General features: G+C 45.9%; 1 protein-coding gene across 3 annotated transcripts in view; it reads right to left on the reverse strand.

Moving 5' to 3' along the window:
* LOC308311668 (vang-like protein 1) overlaps nucleotides 1-27,887 on the reverse strand; it is a 106,364-nt gene that overhangs the window by 40,790 nt on the left and 37,687 nt on the right. For 2 of the 3 annotated variants that reach the window (XM_080758455.1, XM_080758454.1), the window contains 2 exons: nucleotides 26,315-26,480; nucleotides 14,274-14,399 (listed from right to left, as the gene is read on the reverse strand). In XM_080758455.1, coding sequence (XP_080614581.1) covers nucleotides 14,274-14,399; nucleotides 26,315-26,480 — 292 coding nt within the window. The remainder of the gene's footprint in view (nucleotides 1-14,273; nucleotides 14,400-26,314; nucleotides 26,481-27,887) is intronic. The other variant, XM_080758456.1, reaches the window with a different exon arrangement.

Below are 27,887 nucleotides of genomic sequence, written 5' to 3' on the forward strand. Positions count from 1 at the left end.
AACGCCTCGGTTAGTCCACCACGAGGTTTGATGTTGAGAATTCCTGAATGCCATTTGTATAGCCAGGGCTGGTTGAGGGATAACGCCGTCATCGTGCAAGTATAAGTGCTGCTGAAAATATCGGATCTATACGAACAAGCTCAGCAAGTGAATTTCAAGAATCCATTCCTCTCTCTCACAGGGTCCGTTACGACTGAACTGTGACTGTGAGTTGCTATTTCTGGTATACGCCGCACAATCACATTTAAAGTAATATACCTGGTCCTGCACAAAATATGGGCTATTATTGCCAGTAGCAGTTTTATAATTTGCAGAAGAGTCAAAGACAGTCAAATTACATCTAATAGAATGTCTCCGTTACTGCCGAGCTACACCGTAATACACGTAATATCACGCAATCCACCACAGCCTGCAGAAATACAAGATATAGGACACGATCTAAAAGTGCGCTTGTCTTTGCGCGTATTAGTATTATATGCGTTCTCAGCCGCTGATTACCTGAAATTACCCGATTCAATTTGATATTATTGCTGTTATTATGAGAGTTGGAGTCACCAGGTGCAGCCAACATGGGGTGTACACGCCCGTCGCCACACACATACAGTCATATACAGTCTGACTTCACCGTAAAAAAAAACACACACACGCACACACACACACACGCACACACACACAAGTCATGTAAATTTCAATTGAGAGGGAATTGGTTTTTGGACAGATTAAATGAGAGCCACTTCATTACTATTTAAGTGAGGAGGATTGTGGAGACGTCCTCAGACCCTCGATGGAAAGAAAACGGCCATTATTAATTTGAGGCAATTATCCTCCCGGAGAGCATAAAACGATTCCCCTTATTCAAGCGAGGGGCTTGGCGGTACGAGTCCTCTGCTGAGTGTGGAGCAGCACGCCTCTGACACAAAGGGCTGTGTGACGTCACCAACACATCACCAGAGACATACCGACACAGCACGCCTCTGACACAAAGGGCTGTGACGTCACCAACACATCACCAGGGACATACCGTCACAGCACGCCTCTGACACAAAGGGCTGTGACGTCACCAACACATCACCAGGGACATACCGTCACAGCACGCCTCTGACACAAAGGGCTGTGAGACGTCACCAACACATCACCAGAGACATACCGTCACAGCACGCCTCTGACACAAAGGGCTGTGACGTCACCAACACATCACCAGAGACATACCGTCACAGCACGCCTCTGACACAAAGGGCTGTGACGTCACCAACACATCACCAGGGACATACCGTCACAGCACGCCTCTGACACAAAGGGCTGTGACGTCACCAACACATCACCAGAGACATACCGACACAGCACGCCTCTGACACAAAGGGCTGTGAGACGTCACCAACACATCACCAGAGACATACCGACACAGCACGCCTCTGACACAAAGGGCTGTGACGTCACCAACACATCACCAGAGACATACCGACACAGCACGCCTCTGACACAAAGGGCTGTGAGACGTCACCAACACATCACCAGGGACATACCGTCACAGCACGCCTCTGACACAAAGGGCTGTGACGTCACCAACACATCACCAGAGACATACCGTCACAGCACGCCTCTGACACAAAGGGCTGTGAGACGTCACCAACACATCACCAGAGACATACCGACACAGCACGCCTCTGACACAAAGGGCTGTGACGTCACCAACACATCACCAGGGACATACCGTCACAGCACGCCTCTGACACAAAGGGCTGTGACGTCACGTCACCAACACATCACCAGGGACATACCGTCACAGCACGCCTCTGACACAAAGGGCTGTGACGTCACCAACACATCACCAGAGACATGCCGACACAATTACACAGCACACCAACTAAGGAATGTCCTCTCTGAGACTCTGAGTTAGTAGGAGGAGATGGAAATCACACACAAATCACGTCTTAATCTAGACATTGTGAGAAAGACTTGAGGCAGGCGTGTATAGCGTGGATGACATTTTTTTTGTTTTTATTTCAGTCTAGGCAACTTCACAGAATTACAAGTATACATTTTTCTTTCACAACCTCAGCTGCATACTTTCACAGGATATATAACTGATACACTCATACACACAAACAACTTCACATACATTTACAAGTACTCACAAACAAAAAAAAACAAAACAACAAAAAATACAGGTATACAGCGAGACAAAAACGACAGAGCGACGGCAACAATGGGAGGTAAACAATACTGGGAACAGACATACTGGAGATGGAGGAAGGTGTATGGGTACACCAGAAGGTCTGAAGAGAAGTGTATGGGTTACTCAAGATTCCGAAAGCCTGCTACCTCGACAGTAGAGGCAGTACAGGACTCCATCTTTTACTAAATATGTTTGGTTGAAGCCTCAGGGCATAAGTAATTTGTTCCATCTGGTAGATGTCCCATATTTTTTCCACCCACATACTGTATGTTGGTGGGGCTGGTTTCAGCCATTTAATTGTAATACATTTGATGGCCGCTGTAAGCAGCACATGCAATAAATATATTTTGGCTCTACTCTCCAGACCTTCCGGTACCACTCCCAACAACATTACTGTGGGATCCTCTGGGATGGTGGATGACATTTTTGACTGGGACTATTGGATTGCGAGCCGGTTTTGCCAACTTGCTAATGTGGGACCGTGTTAAAACAAAGGCGGCGTGCTGTGGTTGGTGTGGTTTTGGACACGTCGTTGGGCTACAACAGAAATTCGCATGCGCGGGGATTGAGGGGTATACTGCCAGTGTTTCCTCCGAGGTGAGGTGGAAAGCCTGGTGACGCGACTCATGTGAGGTTACTGCCAATGTATGCTATCTTTTGTTGCTTTTCTTGTGTTAAAAGCGTTCGCTCTGAAAGAATATATATTCAAAGATCTTCAAAAATAGCAGATCCACAAGCTCGTAAATCTTGCTATATCTTCCAATAGCTAAAGTATAACATGACGCTTATAGAACAACCAAAAGGGGTTCCCGTCCAGAATGGTCTAATGATTTCCTCTGTGCCTTTATACCGAATGATCCTCAAACAAATGTAATTGGGAAGAGAAAAAAAAGGAGAAGGGAGAGACTGAGCCGGTTCCCTGGAGAGCAAACCTGTCCATGAGCTGTTGCAGCGGGCGGGACTCAGACATCTGCTTAGAGAGTACATCTCCCCCCCCCCCCCCCCCCCCCGCTTAGCTGCGTTCCGCCAGACTTAATCCTTGTCTGGACACTGTCTTGTTGTCGCAACGACAAAATAAATGCTTTGTGTTTGCGTGTGTGTGCGCGTGTGTGTGTGTGTGTGTGTGTGTGTGTGTGTGTGTGTGTGTGTGTGTGTGTATGTGTGTGTCCATGCTCTACGAAGAATCAGAAATCAATATGAGTTTGTTGTCTGGAGTGTGATATATCTCCTCTGAGCGAGGGAAACTGACACACTACCCTTAATAATGAACGCCCCCAGAGACTCATGAATCGCCCGTTTGTAAACACGGACCTCATCACTACTCGGCTGCTCCGGGTTTCAAACCGCACCGTTTCCTATGAGGATTGAGGATCTTGACCACGTTGACCCTATGGGGAGGGGGGAGGGGGGTGGGCAAACATTCACAGATCTACAAGCAGATGTTTCAAGCTCACAATGGTTCGCAGTGTGACGCGTTGGTTATTTTCAGACAAGATATTTGGGGAAAACAGAGGGGGTCAAGTACAGACTAGTGATGGGAGATTAATCGGCAAACACATCGTTTTTCGGCCGATATTGGCCTTAAAAGGATATATCGGTCATCGGTATCGGTAAAATAATATATCGGTTTAAGCAGATATTTTATTTTATAATTATTATGCTGAAAAAAAGGGAACAAAATAGCCAGAAAAAGCCTTTTGTTATGATGAAGGCTGCAAATTATATCAATGTTTTCTGGGGAAGCTTTCAAAACAGCAAAAAAATAATAATTCAGAGTTTATAAGCCTTTTTCGGAAAGGCTAAAATTATTATATTTTCCTAATACAGAATGAGATCATATCGGTTATCGGAGATAACGGCAATTAATCATATCGGATATCGATATCGGCCAAAATGTCTCATCGGTACATCCCTAGTACAGACCTCGGCCTCGGTCGACAAAATATAATGGCTTCAATTTGCTCTCCATGCACGTTTTAAAGGAAGTGAGAATACGTAAGTTTCGTACTTCGTTTTTGTTTGACATGGTTTTCCAAAAGTTGAAAAAAAAACCCTCTGAAACCCGACTGGAAGCACCTCTCCTCATTATCTGTCACTGGGAAATGATGGGCCTATGAATATTAAAATATGCAAATATCACAGGCCATGCAGGCCACCACCATATCCTGCTCAAAGCAAAGAGGTTTCAGATTTGGGTGATGTAGGTTTTGTGGGATTAGTATAACGTCACACAGCCGGCACAGAGAAGCTTCTCACCTCCAGTGGAAGAATGAGAAAAGTATGGTCTGATGAGAGCTTGTATAGATCTGCTATTTTCACTACTTTTGTGCAACACTCTTGTATGATGAAACTGGGACATTTTATTTACGAAAATACATAATTGGATATGCACGGTTTCTGCCCGGCAGCAACGTTATAGCGGTATACTATAACATTCTGTAGAGTCACAGTCATGCCTCCAAAGAGGAGCTATACCTTTAGAAAGAACACATTGACGACTAGAGGGGGACTTTAAAGTTATTCGGTTCAAAAGTAAAAACAAACGTTACAAATTTGCATGATATGTAACATTAGATATTAAGTCTCAGAAGTGCTATATACGCATCAAGGGAGGGGAGGGAGAAGGGAATGGAAGTGAAGCTTGCTGGGGTACGCACACACACACACACACACACACACACACACACACACACACACACACACACACACACACACACACACACACACACACACACACACACTTTAGAAGGAATTTGGGACAATGATTTTGTTAAAGGGGGATTCCCCTTGTGTCTTAAGAAGAAATCGTCACCCAGTGACCTACATTTCCTCCCGGGAACTGACCCATCTCCAGAACCTGATCTAGTTCTGCCTCTGACTCTCTGCGCTGCCTAGCAACCCCCGGCCCCATTTATCACAAGTCTGTAGTGTAGAGAGAGAGAGAGAGAGAGAGAGAGAGAGAGATAAAATAAAGAAGAGATCAGAAACAGATTGCTTATTAACCCATTCTGACCGGGCACCCATTTTGGTGTTAGCATCATGTTACGCTTTATGTATTGAAAAATAGCAGATCTACAAGCTCATATCGCGCCACCGAGTGGCGCGATACGAGCTTGTAGGTCTGCTATTTTTGAAAAATTCGAAGAACGACTGACATTTTTAGAATCTGATCTCAGGTCAGAATGGGTTCATCAGACCAGTGTGTGTCCAGTGGAAACCTCGTATGAATCTGATCTCAGGTCAGAATGGGTTAATAAACCCTGCAGGCGTCCCTATTTGGCAAAAATAGCGAATCTACAAGATCACAACGTGTCCGTGTAGAAGGAATCTAGCTAGCAGACCTAGTATAGAGACCTACAGTATGGGGACTCCGATCGGGTCAACGAAGTACAGGGTTTAGCTGGAAACTATAGTGAAAACTTAAACCTATTTTACCGTGTAAGTCATGCATTGATGCGTGAGTCAAACACCTACGGCTCAGTCAGTACAAACAAGGAATTATTGCCTGAAGGGTTATTCACAACAAGTACTTCTGCTATCCGCCCTGAGATTGGAAGGTCAGGGTTCAAGCACCGGTCATACCAAAGGTCATACAAAATCACACCTGTGTGAGTGGTGCAACTCCCCTCTCCCCTTGCCTCTCTCTCTCTCTCTGTAATTAGCAGGCAACAGTGCAGCACTATCTCTCTCTCTCCGTTTCTGGCACAACAGCGCCACTGTTGCCCCTACTGGTACTCTAAACATAGTAACATAATAACATAGTCACATATAGGTTATAGGACGGACATTGCATGTTCCTTGGAGTGGTACCGTTGGGTTGCACCACTCAAAAATGAGAGCCAAATGCCTCCCTGCTCAGCATCAAGGGTCGGATCGGGGGGGGGGGGGGTGTGTCCCTGGGACATACTTAGCAGAGTTAGCGCCATGTTCAGGGGGTTTACATGTAGCATCATGGCTGGAGGGGGGGGGGGGGGTGTAACTGTATTGTACATCAATAAGTCACCTCACGCTACAGAAACAGGCGATAGGCTTCTACCCTTATTTGTTGGAAAACGTTGGTTCCCAAAGGGTATACTTACTTACTTCTGCTGCTGCTCTCAGAAGAGGACGAGGAGGAATGGGAGGGGGGGGGGGGGGGTGGGGGGAGACAGCCTACTAAAAGAGCCGCATAATTGAAGCATCCGATATGACATGTTCTCTCGCGCACGCCCCTATACGATCACAGACGGAGGGGAGAGTGAGGAGAGGAGGGGAGAGGAGGGGAGGGGAGGGGAGGGGAGGGGAGAGGAGAGGAGTATTGCATCACCATGGTGATGGCTTATCGTGTGAAATTCGAGCAGACAGGATGTGGCGTGCCCGCACAGTGCCACTCTTCTCCTGGGAACCGCCATGCGTTTGATAAGCAGTGGTGGAAAAAGAGTACCGGTATACTCAATTGTTTTAGGCTAAAAGTATCAATACTGCAATGTAGAAGTACTCCGTTACAAGTAAAAGTCCAGAATTCAAAATGTACTTGAGTAAAAGTACAAAAGTATTGGTATCAAAATATACTTCAAGTACAAAAGTAAAAGTACTCATTATGCAGAGTGTCCCAAATCACAAGTTTTCAAAATGTATAAAAAGTATTTTTGAAAATGGCAGATCTACAAGCTCACAATGTGTCGCAAGTGTGACGCATTGTGAGCTTGTAGATTGGCTATTATCAAATTGCCCGAAATGTATATAGGGCTGAAGTGGGTAATTTCAAATTTCAAATAATTTCTGAAAAAGCTATGTTTCCATGTCAGTCGTTCTTTGATTTTACAAAAATAGCAGACCTAAAAGCTCGTAGCGCGCCACTCCGGTGGCGTGCTATGAGCTTGTAGATCTGCCATTTTTCAATAGCTAAAGCATAACATGATGCTAACACCAAAAGGGGTTCCCGCCCCCAAAATGGGTTAAGTACAGTACTTAAGTAATATACTGTATACTTAGTTCCTTTCCACCACAGCTCCTGGGAGCTCCCTGCGTTATGATAAGTAGCTCACATTAGTGTCCTAAGGTCCCCCGGTGCACACTCAGACATCCATCAGGCTCAGCCACGGTGCTTAACCCATTTAGGCCTGAAATAAATGTCTTCTAAAATGTTTTCTAGGCCTATATCACTCAATATTTCATGTCAAGGACCCCAAAAATGATCTGTAATTTAATTGACCCCCATCTGAAAATATGTTGTTCCAGGGACCCTCCAGAAGCAATGACTTGAGTTAAAAACGTTCGTTCTGAAAGAATAATATTCCAAATTTGAGGCACATTTTCACGATTTTTCAAAAATAGCAGACCTACAAGCTCGTAGCTTGTAGATCTGCTATTTTTCAATAGCTAAAGCATGGCATAATGCCAACACCAAAAGGGGTTCCCGCGCAAAATGGGTTAAAGCTCCAACACTGATTACGTTTTCTTTGCAGCCGACATTCAGCTCGCCGTGTTACTGGCTGCCAAATTCTAAACAAATCAACCGTCACCTGGCTGTCTTTAATTCATTAATCACCTCTAACTTTTTTCTTCTCGCTTTTAATAATGTGACGATGACATCAGCTCCACGGCTTTCCACTGCATGATCCTAAATAGTTCCCACAGTGGCTGCAGCGGTATACTTGTATGAATTAACATAGAAATCACATAGAAATTCACAGTTTTCTGAAAAATAGAAAATGGGTTAACATGTGATTCTATGTAATCCAGTTATACATTACTACAGTGAAAACTAAGGGATGACCTGATTATTATTACTTTTAGTTGCCGATCCGATCCAGGTACTACAATTTCTGAGTTAGCCGATACCGAATATCGATACCAGTGTTGTGATCTCGTGTTGCGTTTATAGCTACTGTATCTAGCTATATATATATATATATATATCTCCTCACTCATAATGTGCACTTGCAGTTTTGGCAACTCGAAAGCAAACTCCACATGGCTCAACATTTAATTTACCTGCAATAGCTGTGTCGTGATCGGTGGTTAGACTGGCATAGTGGCATGTTCGCCGATACCATACCGATATGACAAAGGGCCGATGACGATACTGTATCGGGACATCTCCAGTGAAAACCACCATTTATTTGTCCTCACTTTTTAGCCTCAATACGTCCATTGCTCAGCCAATCAAATCATCACTATGGGGGTGCTCAGCCAATCAAATCATCGCTATGGGGTGCTCAGCCAATCAAGTCATCACTATGGTGTACACACAAACAGACAAAGCATGGGCATAGGAGAGTCATATGGGTGGTTTCCCTCCCCCTGTTCTGATCCATGTTCTCTATTCTGTCCAATTGAATCCTGCATGCAGCTGTGGAAAAAAACCTGGGCCTTACAAAAAAAACTAAACATAAAGCATTCTACTAATCTCCTGTCCCGAACGATTCTGGGCTCCGTTTCTCAGGCGCCTGCTGTGCGAGGGTGTCAACAACAGGGGTGACCCGAAAGCCTCGCTTCCTCCCATTGAAAACACCAGAACAGAGCTAAAGGGGAAGCGTTGTCAACGATCAGCCAGATAAAAAACACGAAAAGAAATCCAAAGAAGGCCCATTCTTGTCTGTGTATATGTGAACGTTACACGTTTGCAACTCGCACAACTTCTGCTCTAATCTCCATCACGGGGCATTTGCAACCTTTTTTCCGCGGGACCGTTCCTCCATAAATAACTCCTATTGTCTCTTACAGTATATAGACCCGGCCGTCCGTTAAAAGCCTCCGGACGGCCGCTCAGCGAGTGGTATAAGTGGGGCTACACAACTCCAAGGATGGAACCAAATGGACCCGGCGGGTCAAAATGCTCTCCCAGCCAAGGCGCACTCCTAGGAGGCAAGGTGTACAGTAGTGCGACTGTGTGCATGCATCCATGATTGTGAAGAGTATCCATATGTTTGTGCAAGCATAGATACGGACAATGCCCACCACAAGGGTAAGGCATATTATACTTCATCCTTGTGTGCACTGTATAATGCATATACTGTAATGCATAATGCATATGTGCATGTGTACTGTACAGTACTGTGCACGTTTTGTTTGTGTAAACTGTAAAGCAAAGCAACAAGCCTGCATGCATTCCTAAGGGCTTTTTCACATGCATTTGAACCTATATACCCGTGGCTCTTGAGTGCGGACACAGGACGAGCAGCTGCCAAAAAGGCTTGGCGTAACAAGGGAGGGTATAATCACTTTAAGCAATGTTTCTCCCAGAAATACGCACGTGGGATAGAGGAGAGACGGGGGAAGACAATGGAGGGCTAAGAAGAATCAGGCCTGCCGAGTGGAAAGGAGTTATAATTATAGTACACGGTGAAAGAGATTATTCACTCACTCCCCATTTGACACGCTTCAACGTATAGCCATTCGGGAGGAAAACGGAGAGAGTGTCCCGATGAACTGACGAGTGTCGTCTCTGCTCAGTTCAAGTAGGTTATAATCACTTGAATGTTATGAATGTTAGTAGGTTATAATCACTTGAATGTTATGAATGTTAGTAGGTTATAATCACTTGAATGTTATGAATGTTTGAATGTTAGTAGGTTATAATCACTTGAATGTTATGAATGTTAGTAGGTTATAATCACTTGAATGTTATGAATGTTTGAATGTTAGTAGGTTATAATCACTTGAATGTTATGAATGTTAGTAGGTTATAATCACTTGAATGTCTGAATGTTAGTAGGTTATAATCACTTGAATGTTATGAATGTTTGAATGTTAGTAGGTTATAATCACTTGAATGTCTGAATGTTAGTAGGTTATAATCACTTGAATGTTATGAATGTTTGAATGTTAGTAGGTTATAATCACTTGAATGTTATGAATGTTTGAATGTTAGTAGGTTATAATCACTTGAATGTTATGAATGTTTGAATGTTAGTAGGTTATAATCACTTGAATGTTATGAATGTTTGAATGTTAGTAGGTTATAATCACTTGAATGTTATGCACTTAAGTTAAATCTTATATACTTGGTAGACGCCGGTCTATAGAGCGTCGCAGTCCCGCCCCCTTTCATGACGACGCTATATAGAACCAGAAGTGAATTCCTCGTTCATTTTCCTCGTTAGACTTTTCAAAAAGTATTTATTTAAAGACGATTACGCCGCGGACAAAAGCCAACTCGAGTTGTGTGACACATCATGACAATGAACACAAGAAAAATGAGAAAAACAAGACAAAAAGTGCCATGTTTTTCTTCTCACAAATTATTTGATCGGCCCAAAACATTGTGTTTACTGTCATTTAGCTAATCTGCACCATTGTTACAAGTAAACACAACTATAGGGCACATACAAGAATATACATACATATTCAATCTGAAGTAAGTCTATATCAAATGACAGACTATATTGGTCCAATCAATAAAACTCTTCTCAGGTTGGGGTCCCAAAGGTATAAAAAGCCCCCCCCCCCCCCAAAAAAAAAGAAGATCATATCAACTAGGCGTCCGTCCATGGCATAATCAATCAATGCATAACAGATTAGGGGTCCCTAAAATGAAACGAAAAGGTTGGGAAGCAACGGTGTAACGCAATGGCAAACTGGTTAGAGTCAAAGAGACTGTGGTTTGGCGAGACCCAGATGCCGCCAAGGAAGGCAGCACAACAACAAAACACTGTGTCCTGCTGCTAAATTTAACATTCCTGTGTCCTCCGTGCCACAGCACGCACACAGTCAAATCCTGAGCGTTCCTTTGACCCCGAGTGTGCGCAAATGGGACCCGAAAGGGTCCATTTGCACACACTCTCAAGAGTCAAAAGGAACACTCACGGTTTTAAATGCATCTCCCTCACACATAGTTCCTGAAGTCACACGAAGAAAATTTTTTAGTTGACATTTCAACAGCACGAAACCTTAATGAAGCCTCTTCTTTATAGTCCAGCACCCACCAGTCGATGTGCGTTATATATACCTTTGAAGCTATATCAAAACCATCCAATCGGGGGGAGTGTCAGCCCTGTCAATTAAGCCAATTAAAGCCTTACCTGGGCCGACTTAGTCCCCGACCCCGGGCCAGGACTGAGCTCGCGCGGCGAGGTAGTGTTGGAGTCTTCTTCCACAGTGGTGCCGATGAGCGCTTCCCTCGAGTCCTCCTCGGAGGGCTCGCACAACACAAACACCTCCTCCTCCTCCTCCACCTCCTCCACCTCCACGGGCTCCATCGCCACCCCCAAACCCCTCCGAGGACTATACAGGAAGACCTGGACCTGCGCGGAAGAGCTAAATCCCGCCGAACCTCACGTGCAGTACTTCTCCGCTACGGCAGCGCCACGCGCGAAACAACAGCTCCTCCACCACCACCATCGTCAGAATGTGTTCGCAGCTTAGCATCCCTCCATCCAACTCGAGTGAGTGTGTGTGTGCGAGTGTTTGTGTGTGTGTGACCTCTGCCTCTGCTGAGCTGCAGCCCGCCTGCCTGCCCCCCCCCCCCCCCCACTCGCTTTATCCGTCCTTATATATAAAAATATCTCCCATCATGCCTGAGGAGGTATTGTATGGGACTCACTCACTCTCCGCGCTTTAATGCGAGTGGCTTTGTGGAGAAAAGACGGAGCGAGAGAGAGAGGAAGAGAGAGAGAGAGAGAGGGAGTGAGTGAGTGAAAGAGCAATGCCGAGTTAACGTTAGATGTCCTGACAGCAGGACGGTGGGGTGGGGTGGGGGGGGGGGTGGCACTTGGACAGAGAGAAATAAGGAGGGAGGATCGTCCATTAAACAAACAGCTGAGAGAGAGAGAGAGGCAGAGTGAAACAAAACAACACACCAATTAGCTGCAGAAGGGACATACCAGGGACTGACACTCTCTCTCTCTCTCTCTCTCTCTCCAATCTGTTCTTCTCATTCTTCTCCTCTCCTTGTTCAAACTCTCCTCTCTCCTACCTTACATCCGCCTCCCGCCTCAAGGCGACCTCTCTCTCATGCACCCCTCCCTCCCCTCCCCCCCCCCCCTCCCCTCCCCTCCCCACCCCCCCACCACCGCCTAGGCTCCACTCTCCATCCATTGCTTCCAGCCCAGTGAGCACTCCGGTGTCACCCTGTAGGCGATGGCGTATATACTGTAGCTCTGTGTGTGTGTGTGTGTGTGTGTGTGTGTGTGTGTGTGTGTGTGTGTGTGTGTGTGTGTGTGTGTGTGTGTGCGCGCACTCATGATGTCTGTGTGTGTGTGTGTGTGTGTGTGTCTCCTCCTGTGTATGTAAGGTTACAGCTGCACACCTGGGTCGTGCTGCAGGTCATGACCCGACTGGCCAATTGCCTCGTGCGCGCCGAAGGTCCGACGCCGCATGCTCGGGCACGCGAGAACGGCGCGCCCGCCAACCGCCGTGCACACAGCCGACAAGAGCGCTCTCTCCGGCGGCCACGCCGCTCGCTGCCGTGGCCTTTTGCCACGCCGCTTCTCCATCCCACCATGCGCCGTGTATATGTAGCTCTACACGGTCACAACCGCCTTAAAAACGTACTAAAACACCGCCCTCAAACACACCGATAAAATGAGCCGAACATGTAGTTCTATCTATCTATAGATCTATAAATGCACCACGTCTCTGTACGTGTGTGTGTGTGTGTGTGTGTGTGTGTGTGTGTGTGTGTACGTAATCGACCACGGAACTCGAGAAGCACTCGTCCCAGCGACTAGACACACCCCCACAGGGAGTGCAGTGCCCGGCCTTGAGTCGGCGGGACACACCGTTGTCCAGAAACAGCACAAAAGCAAAAGGCGATCATCACACCTGATCACCCCTAGATCTCCATATATGGAGCTGGCCTGATCAGGCGTCACAATGATTGTTCTCACATCCACATAGACTCCACATTTGGGCATGCCTCGCAAAGAACTCCATATATGGGCATAAAAGGGACACAGATAAAGTGCTAGATAAAGTCCCCATCGGGGCACAGGTCTCCACCGGGGCAGGTCAGGTTGTGGCATCCTGGTGGCGCTATAACAGGTCCGGGGACACCCAAGGGTCCGTGACTGGTTTCCAGGGGGTCCCCGGGCTAAATGAGTTACATGTACAAGTAAACACAACTATAGGGCACATATATGTATACATATTCAATCTGAAGTAAGTCTATATCAAATGACAGACTATATTGGTCCAATCAATACAACTCTTCTCAGGTTGGGATCCCAAAGGTATAAAAAGCCCCCAAAAAAATTAAAAGATCATATCAACTATCGGCGTCCGTCCATGGCATAATCAATCAATGCATAACAGATTAGGGGTCACTAAAATTAAACGAAAAGGTTGGGAAGCGACGGTGTAACGCAATGGCAAACTGGTTAGAGTCAAAGAGACTGTGGTTTGGCGAGACCCAGATGCCGCCAAGGAAGGCAGCACAACAACAAAACACTGTGTCCTGCTGCTAAATGTAACATTCCTGTGTCCTCCGTGCCACACCTGATCACCCCTAGATTAACGGTTAACGGTGCCAGGGATTAGCTGTACACAGACGGACGGACGTACGGACGGACAGACACACGTGTGTGTGTGTGTGTGTGTGTGTGTGTGTCTCTCCCCCCATGCCTTCGGGACTGGTGGAGACAATAACTAGGTGGGGCATGCATTTCCAACTTGCATCGTTACAAGTAGGCCGCAGTGCCCAACGGGCACCGCTCTAGTATATCAAAAATGTAGATGTTGGTGATTACAGTAAATCACACAGATTAACCTAATGAGACCACTGAAGGAGTGCTCAGTTCTTGGCACTTTGTGATACAAATGTATTATTATTATTATTATTATTAGATGAAGATGCAACTGCTGGATTTAATCCTGCGATCGCATGGAGGCTCGCCGCTGATGTTTAAACGGCACAAAGACGACAACAGACGCGACAAAACCTCTCCCCACATATCTTTCTCTCTAGCCCACCTACACAGATCAGAGCATGGTGATGATGACACACCCGGGAGAGAGCAAACACAGGTACCGTACACAGTACACACACACACACACACACACACAACACACCACACGGGGCTCGGCGGCACAGACATGAAAGGAGCCTCGGCTCAACTTGTGGGTGGGGTGGGTGGGTAGTGGGAGGAGGCTAAGAGAGTCGTTGAAGACCACTCACCATGGGACAAGGATCCCAAGCGTGAATGCAAGAGCTCCGCTCCGTCCAAGTGCCCGACATCGTGGGGTCCGCGCCTCCCGGATGGAGAGGAGGAGGGGTAGAGGTGTTACCTGCGCTGTGGTCTGCCTAAGGAATGGTGACAGTTATAATGCCGTCGTTAAACCCGGAAAAAACAGACAAACAGCAGCCGCCGCACACAGCCTCGACTAAACCAACCCACCCACACCGTATATATACCGCCCCCCCCCCCCCCCCCACCCACCCACCCACCGCCCTCCGTCGTTGAAAACAGCTGAGATAGCAGAGCAGCTGAGGGTAATTAGAGGGAGCCGAGCTGCCGACGAGTGGAAGGTATAAAATGGGTACGGAGAGGGTGGGGTGGGGCAGACGATGGAGAGGAGAGCGGTTGAGATTTCGAATCGAAGAGAGAGGGGGGGGGATGCATGCGTCTGTGTTTTCTGCCATGATGCAGCGTGTAACATGACTCTATAATGCTTTTAATTGTAATGGTTTGATACATTATGCGATGTGTCCAGTCATGTGCCATTATGGGCTAAAAGGATGCAGGTTTTCTTCATCCCCGCCACCCCCCCCCCCCCCCCCCGGTCTCAGTAGTGAGATATGGACTTTTGCCTCGGTATAGTGATTAATGAAAGATTATTTAAAAAAAAAAGAAAAGGGGAAAATAGCAGATTAAAAATAACCCAATAACGCGTCCAAATGTCGTTCTAGGCAAACATTGCTTACAACTCATCCAAAGTCGTTTTAGGGAGGCAGATAAAGAGAGCGAGTCAAGTGCTTAATCAGACTACTTGATTTAGTTAGTCAGTGGAGAAACAAATCCATGATTTTCTGATATATACAAACACAATATTTCCATTAATCTGCATGATCAATATGATGTCGGTTTTTGGTTCTAAAAGTCGGTTTCAAGATACTTTCAAATTAACTGCCCAGCCGCACTCAGTAGCCGTTAGCCCAACCCAATCAACACACACCTGTGCGTTCCAGTGGAACAAGCAGTAAATAACAAACAATAAATTAAACCACTTTGTGGTTCAAACAGAGCTCTGTGTGTCGGTGTGTGCGTGTGTGTGTGTGTGTGTGTGTGGGGGGGGGGGGGTAGGCGCCAATTACCAAAAGAACGCCCCCGTGGTTTAAATAACGGATCACTTTTCCCGCCTATATATATATGTGACACCTCTTTCAATGGCGTTCGGCTCCCGCGAATTCCTCGACTACAAAAGCAGAGGCCGGTATACATTTTAGCCCATAAGCTAAGCTACGCTCGCTCACCTCCAGCTATAACCCTCGTCCCGTATCCAGTTACGTTATGAAGCTGAAGAACACACCAGGCGGACCCCGCAGTCGTTTGGTTTCCATACGAGGCTCATAGTACTTAAGAGCCTTAAGCTTCACACCGAGCTCCCATTGTCCTTCATGACAAGCCACAGCGCCGGTGAAACAAGCGGTAACAAGAAGACTCGCCCCGTTTCTGTTTTCCTCCCAGAACTTTCCCCAGTGAGGGGTGGGAGAGGCTGGACAGCAGACGGCTGGACTTTGAATTTCTCTAACTATAAACTTTCATGACAGCAGAACAGCCAAATATAATTTATGAAAAGCTACTACATTGAAGTCTGTTCACAGAAGTTGTTGTAGGATATGTGGGGATTATCTGACGAGGTACCATTTGAGTGTGCAAAACCTTACATATACTAAATAATACTAAATTGTTTATAGGGTCAATATAAGTAAAATAATATAGCCTTTCTACAAGAGTATCTTTTTATATTTTTAATTTAGGCAGTCCTTGGGATGAAATTGTTTCAGCAGAAACGTCTGGTTTAAACCACATTAGGAAGGAAACTGTACAGTTTCGAAACAAGCCCCCCTCCCCCCCCAAAAAAAAAATGAAACCTGTAACTACAAATGTTATACAAGCGACTTTACAGAAAACAACAAGCCCAAAGTCACTTATCCCATTTTGGGGCGGGAACCCCTTTTGGTGTTTTAAACATTATGTTATAATAATCATAGCGCGCCACCGAGTGGCGCGCTATGAACTTGTATAGGTCTGCTATTTTTGAAAAATCGTTAAAATGTGCCGACGTCAGGCCTGAATGGGTTATGAATCATGATAAGGGACATGATTGGCAACACCGAACACAGGACAGCCAGAAAAACAGGACACAGTTGGGTGGTTGCAAGAAGCCTCAGTCAGGTCATGCTTTCTATTCATTATTACTCCGTTTGCAGGGTCTGAGAGAGAGTGCAGCTAATGCATCACAGCACACACTTCAGTCAGTGTTTCCCAAACCTTTTAGCCGCGAGATGCTAAAGAGAAATGATGCATCCCCCCCCCCCCCCCCCCCTCTGTACTGTACAGATAAATACAGTACATCATGAATTAATCACTTAATCACTTAAGCCCTATTTCAGAAACTGTGAAAAATAGCCAATCTACAACCTCGAAACGGGTCGCAATGTGATCCGTTCTTTTGCCATCTTCACCCTTTTTGTTGTTTTTTAAAAGTATAGATTTTTTCTTAATTTGTTTTTATAATCTTTTTATTGTATTCTTTATCTTCTAATAAAATTGGCTTAAGGGAGGACCGCGCAAACAAAAACAAATGGGTATATTTACTTTGCCATCCATAAAAAAAAAAAATTGGTTTGCATGACCCAGAAATGGGTCCCGCGCGGCGACCCCATTGGCTGGGAATGATGGCTGGCATTAGCATGAATACAGCCTGCAGCCCTGGCCTGCTTCCCTGCGCTTCGGCAGTCTGTTGGGTGAGCGTCAAGTGTTGTTCAAACACATCGAGCAATTAAACTGGAAATGTACACCGAGGCCCACGCAAGGGAGAGCGTCTATGTGCGCACAGAGAGAGAGAGAGAGAGAGAGGAGGTTAGGAACCAACCAAGAAGTTTGTGGAGAGTTACAGGTGGTTAGAAGTGCCTGTAGGCTGGTAAGAAAAGCACTACGTACAGTACATTTGACATATTATTATTTATTTTTTTAAGATATTTTTTGCGGCTTACGCCTTTTTATTGGTTTTTTGAAGGGACAGACAGTAGGCTGACAGGAAACGGGAGAGAGATGGGGGGGAAGACATGCAGTAAAGGCCGTGTCGGGCTCGGGAGTCGAACCCGCGGCACACTGCGACTGGATTACCAGTCGGGTGCCCAGACGGTTACGCCACCGCCTGGGCGAGATATTATTATTATTAATGGTAAATGTGACTATTTCTTTGTCTAAATGTCTCAATGGAAAAGTAGGGAGACCACCTCAACAACTGCAGGTTTACACATTGTATTAATATATAAACTATCATACGGATATACATACATACACCATACAGATAAACTATCATATTAACATACTCTAGTATACAGATTAAGTACAGTAGTTATATTGGTTAAACATACTCTAGCTAATTTAATTATAATGTATTAGCACACTTTAGCATAGGGCCGTGCGATATGGACATTTTAAATATAATATCACAATATTGTTTTCACGATAGACGATATTATCACAATTCTTTGACATTACTTAACGGTTCAACCACCTACAACTATAAGGTAACAAAAACTAAAAGTAAAATGAGTAACAGTCAGACCATTTAGACCAAAATACGTCGTTCTACAGAAGTACAAATTAAGGTATAGAAATGCAAATGATAGACATATCATGGAGATATTGTATCGTCCAGACCATATTTATCACGGTATCACCGACCCCTACTCTAGCAGACAAATTAACTATAGTTAAATTGTACTAAAATACCACCGGTGTCATTTTTCACTTCACTTTGCGGTTGTTCTGTCCCCTGTACCATGTTTATCTGTTCCTGTATTGTACTGTATTGTATTGTGTTTTTGTATGGATATAGTGTTGGGTGCTGCTTGCACATAATGCACACACGGTATCAAAGCATGGTGTTGTGTTGCTGGCACACTATACACTCTGTCTTTCTTTTATCATTCATTTTCTAAGAGCCTGCTCAGGGACTACAGATGAAATGTAGCTTTTGTAGCTAAACTCTGGCCCATTTACATTGATGTGAAAACTGACATGTTGATTAATGAGCTTTGTCCCCGTCAAATAAAGAAATAAAAATAAATACCATACAGAGTTATTTTTCTTCTTTAGTTTTTCCTAGGAAAGGGTAAAAAAAAACGGGCCACAAAATGGGTCACGGGGCCAATGTTGGGGAAACGCTTCGGTGTGTGTCTGTGACTCTCACTTTCCAAAGTAATACACAGAGGAACAGCCCCGCCACAGAGGAACAGCCCCACCACAGAGGAACAGTGCAGCGCAGGGGCTGTGCAACGCAGGGCTGTGCAGCAGTACACTGTCAGAGAGAGCTGTGATGGAGTCCCACTAGTAGTGGGGTAATCAACACGGCTCTGAACACTGAGACTCTGACACAGCTTAGTGTGACACACACACACACACATACGCACGGGTCGCACGCGCACGCACGTTGTCAAATACATTTTCCCTCTTGCACGTACAAATACACTCAGATACACAGAGGCTTAGCATTGAAATGAGCCTCTCTCTCTCTCTCTCTCTCTGAAGGATTGGTGGCCCTGCTTGCACTAGTAAGTAAAGTCAACACTCCACACCCTGTCAGCGGCACTCCTACAGCCCACAGCATGAATGAGACACGCTGCCGGAAGGACATCTCTCTCTCTCTGCTCTTCTGGCTAATCCTGTCAATGCGTTTCAAATTAGACCCATCCGTCCTCTACTGCAGCGGTTTTTTTCAGCCCTTTTCATACCACGGTCCATTATTTGCTCAGCATGAGAGCCACGGACCACAATTATGATGATGAGTTACAGCCTCTCAGACCCCAAAACTATATTTTGTTATCGTTTGATAGGACTTTGTCAACAAGTCCATGTTGTATTATAGGAGAGGTAACAGACATTCTCTAATAATTGTGTCAATGAACCACTGCTCTACTACACAGTAAAATACTCACAAAGAATGGGTTGTGCTGGCCCGGTTGCAGCATGAATTGGGGCGTCAATTGTGCCTGATTGCTAATGATATAACACACTCGTAAAGTTTGGCAGTGAGTGGAGTCCGCCATAGTTTTGCGTCCGATTGCAATTACCCACATGACAAAGTATAGCCTAAATGGTGGCTTTGCCGATGTATCTCCGACTGTCACCGCAGAGTTTGTGGAGCTGGTGCCGAGGCCTAGAAATGAGTAGTAGGTTATACGATATTTAGTTTGTAGTTTATATTATGTTTTAATTTGCTGGTTGTAAACCAAACAAAGTGTAATATCATTTATAGAAGGTATAATTGAAGACTGAAATCTTCAATTATTTTTGTTTTGTTTTGTTTTATTTTAACTATGTAATGCGAAATTACATTGTTTAATTTGATTGTGTTTTTGGACCCCAGGAAGAGTAGTAGTAGTAGTCTTTACTGTAGTGAGGACCGTACTAAACAATAAGCCTGAAAAAAGGACAACACCAGTGTAGGAAACAAAATGGTTAAACATATTAGAGCCAATGTACTCAAGCATCAGCAATTTGACCTTGTGTATGCAGACAAAAAAAATGATATTTGTATATCACACACACGCACACACACACACACACACACAGTGGGAAAAGGAGTGCCAAGTACACAGTGAAATGCTCAACGTTAATTTAACTCTGAGGGCGTAAACAGGGACCTACAGTGCACTCTCAGAGTAAAATTAAAAGTGAGGATTTTACTGTGAAGGTCAGGGGATGTTGTTGTGCTTGCATTTGTCATTGTCTGTTTTGTCTTTTTTTTTGTTTTGTTTTTTGCTACAACGCCAGACGGTAGTGTAATACACTTCAAACTGCACTCCAGGGGTCCATTGAGCCGGTCCACAGCCAAGTAGATTAATTTAACTACGATTCTATAGTGGCTGCACTTCACTATTATTGCGACCGCAGCTCGCATTCACTATGAAAACCTGCATCTCCCGTCCGTCAGTTAGTCAGTCACCCCACGCCGCCATATATGGTCACGCCTCATGACATCACGCCTCCATTTATTGTCACGCCTCGTGACATCACGACTCCATATATGGTCACTACATGAAATGGCTGTAGTGACGATTAGTGACCGTAAGCCATTTCATGACGTCACGCCACCATACATGGCCATCTCCATATATGAAGATCACGACACTGACCTCATCTAACCCTGGATAACCATACATGGAGAAGACTGGATCATCACCTAGATCTGCATATATGGAGCCGGCCAGCAACTCTCCATCTGACCTCAAACCCTTAGATCTCCATATATGGAGCTGACTTGTTCTGACATGTGAGAACTGGTCCTTCCCCACCCGTATTTCCTGTTCCGACATTCCATTATGTTGATCTGACCTCATTAAACCCTGTACAATCAAAACACGCTCCATATATGGCCAGTACAGAATTCATTCCATATGTTGATCTGACCCCCCCCCCCCCCCATGCCAAAAGCGCCAGCTCTCGCCCAGCAGTCTGTCGTCACCCAGGTGGTTGTGTGCACGCGTGTATTACCACCAGTAAGGGCATCTTACCAAGGGGCCAGTGAGGCACTCCAACGTTGAAGCGCTGGGCCCTAGTGGTAAGAGGAAGGACTGCAGGCGGACCCGTGGATTCATGGCGAGGAAACCCCGTGCAGCTGGGCTTTAACATAGAGCGCTCGGTTGCACTTCCGCACAATTGGACCACTAAAATGTGGTGGTCCAATGCGGAAATGCGCCCAAAAAGGCGGAAATAAGACGTTCCCTCCGGGTGCTTCAAAACGCCACTGATCAACTTCCACTGACATGAATAGCGGAGGGGGCGGAGCTTCGCGCCAGATCAGTCTCTATCCTTTTAATACTCTATGTGTCTTACTGGTCATACAAGGAATTCATGACAGTACAGATGAATAGTCTAACAATATCTTCCAGTATTTCTCAAAAAAAAAAAAAAGACTCATATCAGAGTCCCTTGGACAGAAGCATTTTTAAATGGGAGTCCACTGGCTAATGAAAGTCAACTTCGGGGTGTAAGTGGGACTTCAATCACTGGTAGACCCCCAGCTGCTGCAGCCTATGGACCAATCCACAGAGAGAGGTGCCCTGTTTAGGCCAGCTGCATGCAATCAACGCTGCGGCGTCAAGCTGCGCGGAATGTGACACCGCAGCTATGATTGCACCCAGCCAGGGTAGCCTGCATTGATTTGTCTATGCTCTAAGTGTCCGTGCAGTGTTTCAGAAAGGGGTTTACTATTATCCCAAAGGGGTACAGTACAGTAGTGTAGTGTATAAGCCACATTTTCATTCATGACCAAGGCAGTGTGTGTCTGCCTGTTTACAGTCCCCATCTCTCCGTCTCATTCATTTCCTGACAGCTTTAACTGGTAAGATCTCCATGTAATGAAGCACACTTCATCCTTCAGTACCTGCAAGCTAAACTGCCTGCATTCCATAGCCCAGCTTGTTGTGCAGAAACCCTGTATCTCCAAAGGCATCTCCGTCCGTTTTAACTTTTAATGGTTTTTTTGTTTAGTTTTTTGTCCCGCGATTTTTGTGTCAATTATCTAATGTAATCCTGGGCTCTACACTCCCTCTGTCAACCTGGGGAGAGCAACGGACTGACCTCATGCTTCCTTCAATGCATGAGGAGTCCAAGCCGCTTATTTTCACCTGACGGGGGAGTTTCCCCGGTTGGACGCGTGGAAGGAACATGTTATTCCAACCAGTTCCTTTCCCCTCCATCAGGCGCCTCGGCTGGCCAGGGGGAGGCAGTTTAGAGACCAGGATTACTGCATGTTTTTTGTGAGGGTACCTACCCTAGGGGACACGGGGAGAACATGCAAACTCCACACAGAAAGGCCCTTTCGCCAACCCCCGCCTCGGGTATGGGCACTGATGACGCGGAGGAGAGAACACGCCCCCAGCACCCACAGAATCGAACCCAGGACCTTCTAGCTGCTGAGGCGACAGCACTACCGACTGTGCCACCGTGCCCCCTCCATTTGAATATTCAAAGTTTGTTTTACTTAAATGAATTCCCTAATTCATCATGCAAGTGCGGCACGCAAAATTAGCAAAGAATAACCACTCTACAAGCTCACAACACGTCTCGACCTGATGCATTGTGAGCTTGTAGATCTGCTTTTTTCGACAGCAAATATTTAACCAATAAAAAGTATTGACAAGAGAACTGACAAACTAATAACTACATTGGATTCATTGGAACACAGTTCCTTTTTTTCCATTTCCTGAAAATTAAGTTTTGGACATAGATGGTTTCCACCCGACATAAGATATCACACGCCAATCGACCAATTACACACCCTAATGCCCTGCAAAGCCTCCGCCTGCAGTCGATACACTGGAAGTGTCAGTCAGGATTCCACCCAAGCCTTCCAGCAAAACCCAGACATAGTGGATAAATGCTTTTCAGACAATTTCCACGTCAATTATTTCAATTTAATTAAGAAGATTAATTCCCTGGTTTCTTTATGAATTCACAATTTAATCAATAAATTAAAAAAATAAATGTTGCTATTTTTGCACACCTGAAGCGCCTTGCTGACGGGTGTCTGTCTGGGGAAAGATTTAGATTCTTGCCAACCGAGATATGCGAGTGAAACATTGGACTTACTTATTAACCACTTATGGTATATACGCTCTATTTAAAAACATTAAAAGACATTTTCACCTTTAAAGTCACGCCCAAAATAGCGATGCTTGGTTCAAGGAGGTTAAATGATTCTGGTCTTTAGATACATTTGAAAATACAGTTGTGTATAGACAAATCTGTGCAGGGCTGGATTTACCCTCCCAAGGGCCCCTGGGCTAGACAAAATGTCCCTTACTGATAGCCGGCAGTCAAACGTGAAGCAAACAGAGAAATACCCCTGTCTAATGTCCATTATGCATGTGATCATATACTACTACATGCACTGCATTCATACACAAACTAAGAACGAAACAACACAAAAACACGGGGCCTACCTTGAATTTGCCTTTCAACAAAATAACCCTTAACATGCTGCTACGTGTGCAGACAGTTGCGGTGCTGTTGCGGTTTGTGAGATTTCGGTACAATTATGCAGACTAGCACTGCACCGTTTTCTTTGGACTGATCCACTTTGGTACGCATAGTCAATTACTCAGTGTTAATTTAACTCTTGAGAGCAGCGTATACACATGTAACCAAATGGACCGGCAAGGGTCCATATACAAATGGATGAACATTGATTTAGTGTCTGGGGCTTCTAAAGCCTTTGCTGCGCTGTGCATTAACATTCTCCCTTCGATCTGAAGGTCCGTGTACAGTAATTGCCCTGCTCTGCCCTTGCCAAGAAGTTGACACATGCAGGCCCCGCTGCCATACGCCAGGAATGGCCCAGATGGCCCCGTGTACTGTACATACACACCATTATCATTTTGGCCTTAGTTTGACTCGCGATTAATCTGCGCATAATCCCCGTCTCGAAGGGGAAGCGGCTTCTGAAAAAAGAGACGCCCCGTGGTGTGACGCGGCACCGACTGTGGGGGAGACAGGAGGGTGTGTGCGTACTCCAACTCTGGGGTTTAAGCGTGTGGTGGTAGCTAAGGTGAGATGGTTGTACCGACAGGGTGTGCGTGTGTGTGTTCCTGTACCCGTGATCTGTATCCTGAAGCACTTGTTGTAGAGTTTTGCAAGTTTGCGCATCCACTATTGTTTGTGTTCAAGAATTTCTTGTTAAATGTGAATGCAAATAAAGATGTGAAATGTGCGTGTGTGTGCATGTGTGCGTGTGTGTGTGCGTGTGTTACAAATGTATACAATAGCTTATGAGGGTGAGCGAGCGACTGTCAGCGGTGCGCGAGTGACTCAACCCCCTGTAATCAAATATTACTCAACTCTCCAAGTGAAAGTTGCTCTGTCAACTTTGTACATGAGTTACAGTACTACAGGCTCAAAAATAGATCTGCTATTTTCACTACCTTTGAAATTAAGTAGTAAATTCATAATTTACGCCTTGGGTCCCGGGGGTCCCGTTAATATAGTCGATATATATATATATAGTCAAGAGTCAAAGAAGGTACAGTATTTGTCTTTGAAATGTAGTTTCAATAGGTGGTCCCCGGACCACTGGTTGAAACCCACTGTCCTACTTCATCGTACTACAGCGTCACACAAAAGTATCAAAAGTAGTTTTTGTGAGGTTTCCAGCCCGACAGAGAAGACGTGGTTGGTGGTTGCATGTGTACAGTATGAGGCGCTGCTGTGGAATCGAAACATCATCTACAAAGTGCGATTGTGTCGTTCTATAATTGGAGGTTAAGTACTGTACGAGACGAGACGTGTCGTAACCGTTACCGTATAACCATGTGGTTTTCAGTAAAAATTGCAAATGATTAACGCGTGAGAGCCGTGTGAGAGCTTCTGTAATCGCATCACACGTTGATGTAATACTTTACCGTTAGGTAATGCATTACGCATTACCTTTTGCCTACACAAAACAACTGAGACGTTGTGACGGGTGGCGTCTGTGGCGGACGTGCAGATATCCATCTATTCTAGATAAATTTATAAATGTAAGAAAAGCCTGTCTGTCGGCCGTCGCAAAAAAGTGTCGAAAAGTGGAAGCTGTCTAAGACCTTCCTGAGCACAGAGACAAGACTTCTGCTCGCTTTGGGGCCCATATCTCACAACGACACGGCGCATGGACAGAAACTATTTGCTTCCACCATTTTGATTTACTTCATTTTCGACACAAACAACTCCTAGCACCCGCCGTCTTCCCGCAGATCAAGTGAAATGCATGTTGGGAGGGGACACCGATTAATGTATGGATCAGGGTTTTCCGTGCAACACTCTCCTTGCCTTACCCACCGCACCGTCGCTCAACACGGTCGCCTATAATATCACTTCTTTCTACCCGTAACCTGCTCGCACGCCACTCGATATAACGTGTAACTCCGCGGGTGACAACACTCCACCACCTCCTTCGCCGTGCCAGACAAATACAACAGGGTTTTCCCCGAGTCCCACTCAGCCCGGTGCGTTATCGCCAAAACACACGCAGTGTCATGCCGTGTTTCGAGACCACAACATGGAATGAGCGGGTCCATTTGGCTACACTCCCAAACGTACATTACCGCCACAGCACAATGACATCCTATATGCAGTTGGTAAAATAAAATGATAAATACACACAGAGATGCAATGACAGTTAATGACAGATATCTATCTATCTATCTTATCAAATAATATACATTTCGTGCCCAAGTTTAACCCGTCATCCGTTACCAATTCCCTCTCAATCAATGTGATCTATTATATCGCATCACTCACACTGTGCATCATTTCCTGTTCATATATTAGAATGCGTAAGGCCCCAGTACATGTCAACACAATAACCCCAGCTACAACGGGAGCCTGCCCATGCCGAGAGAGAAAGGGAGAACGGGAGGGAAGGAAGGAAGGAGAGACGGTACAGTGTGTTTCACCTACGCAAACCTGGCCAATTGCTTGAACCAAATGGACTCTCACGGGTCCATTTGGATCCACCTGCTGTGCACAATCTGGTCCCTGCAGAGGGGGGGTCCCGCCGTCGCCTCTGTCAAGTGGAAACCTCTTACGTCCAAATCCACATTTCAGGATTCAAATAAAGCAAAAAAAACGTGGCGCTTCGCGGTACTTTTTTCAAGCATGTGGATCTGCTATACTTTCGCTACTGTAGTATGATCAAGTAGGGCGTTTATGAAAAAACAACGACTATATAAAACTATGGGGGGGGGTCCTTGAAGCATTATTATGGATCCTACTGCAGTTCTAGTAAAGCCTAAACCTCAGTAAAACTATGCCTATACACCCAACCTTAACCCTAACCCTAACCTCGGTAAAACTATGCATGCCCGGGAGCCAATCAGAAACATGGTATAAGGCGGGGGCCTATCCTGGAACGTCGGTGGGATTCACAATCACGCATCCTTTGAAAATGAAGGAAAAGAAAATAGCAGATCTACAAGCTCATCTAGGATCAGCGTCCTCCTACCTGGACCTCGTCCCCCCGCGCAGCAGACGAGTCTCCTCCTCCTCCTCCTCCCAGCAGCGGCTCTGCGGGCGTGGGCGGCGCGTTGATGGTGACGGACTTCTCCGAGCGGCTGTCCTTGTGGCCGCTGCGCGACTTGTGGCGGTCTCTGTCGCGGCTCCTCTGCTCCCTGGAAAAAACACAACCCGCGGAGAGGATGAGCCGAGCTGCGCCGCCGCCACCGCCGCCATGCTGTTGCCATGACGACAACCCGCCGCCACCGGCGAGCCCCAACGAGCCCATCTATACGAGGCGACGATGCGTTTCTTTTAAGACAACGTTAAGACGACTCTCTCCTCTTTCTCTCTGTCTATAGCTTTCTTTCTTGTTCTTGTCTTTTTTCCCCCTCTCCGTCTCCGTCGGAGGGGAATCACGCTGCGTATAATCCGTGACGACCTTAATACCGTTGTGGCCTTTAACTTTTGATGCATTTCATTTCATTTCCCTTGTTTATTGAGCGAATCAAAAGGGAAAAGGGCTTAGTGGATAGACACATACAGGAAGCCACATCTGGACGTAAACATACAGCCACGCGCATGAGCACACACACACAATTACAGACATGGAGAAGAGAGGAGAGAAGAGAAGAGAAGAGAAGAGAAGAGAAGAGAAGAGAAGAGAAGAGAAGGAACCGTCTCCGCCGATGCATACTGTCCTATGTTGGTCCTGTGCGTTTTTGTCCACCGGTGTTTGTTGTTTTTCTCATCGTCCAGTAGCTGTAGTTTAATTTATAATGCGTCACATTATGCTGCTGTATAAACACTCTCAATTTCCCCTTTCGGGGATTAATAAAGTACATCTCATCTCACATTGAATGGCAGTTTAAGCCACGGATGATACATACTCCATTCCTCTGCTCGCTGTGCCTACATGTAAAGGTATAGAGAAATAAACCCGCTTTGTATTTCATGCTCCATCTAAGCTCTAATGACCAGGCAGGGGTCAGGCCCCAGCGACCTCTCACCCATTCCAATCCCCCCCCCCCAGCACCTTCCCACGCTCGCTGTGTCCAGAATGCCGACTATCTCTCCCGCCTCCGTCACAGATATGAGCAACAGCATATGAACTCCATTAGCCAGAATTCTCCCCTTCTGAAATAGTGTTCCGATATGACTTTTAAGGCATTTCTGTGTCTGTGCGTGCGTGCGTTCGTGCGTGTGCGTTAGCATGCATGCTAACAGGCAGGCGGGATTAGGATACCCGTGCTTTCCTCTCTTTTTTAGCTTTATGTAATCGCCGGGGAGCAGACCGTGCACAGATGCTTTATTCGCCCCACAATGCACTGCTTCATGCTTCACGCGTCGTTATGCACAGACACACCTGGGAGCAACGGAAACAGCACAAACACAATCTAACACTGCTGTTGGCCGCTCAGGCGCTCTACACCTCATAGGAAGCGAGAGAGTGTGTGTGTGTGTGTGTGTGTGTGTGTGCGCGCGCGTGTGTGCGTGCGTGCATGTGTGTGGGAGGGGGGGTTAAGCGTCTTGCTCAAAGGCACTGTGATGATGATGACAGTAGCCGAGGGAGGCTTTTCACC

The sequence above is a fragment of the Protomyctophum bolini genome, assembly GCF_963924005.1.
Source record: "Protomyctophum bolini genome assembly, chromosome: 24".
Classification (NCBI taxonomy): domain Eukaryota; kingdom Metazoa; phylum Chordata; class Actinopteri; order Myctophiformes; family Myctophidae; genus Protomyctophum; species Protomyctophum bolini.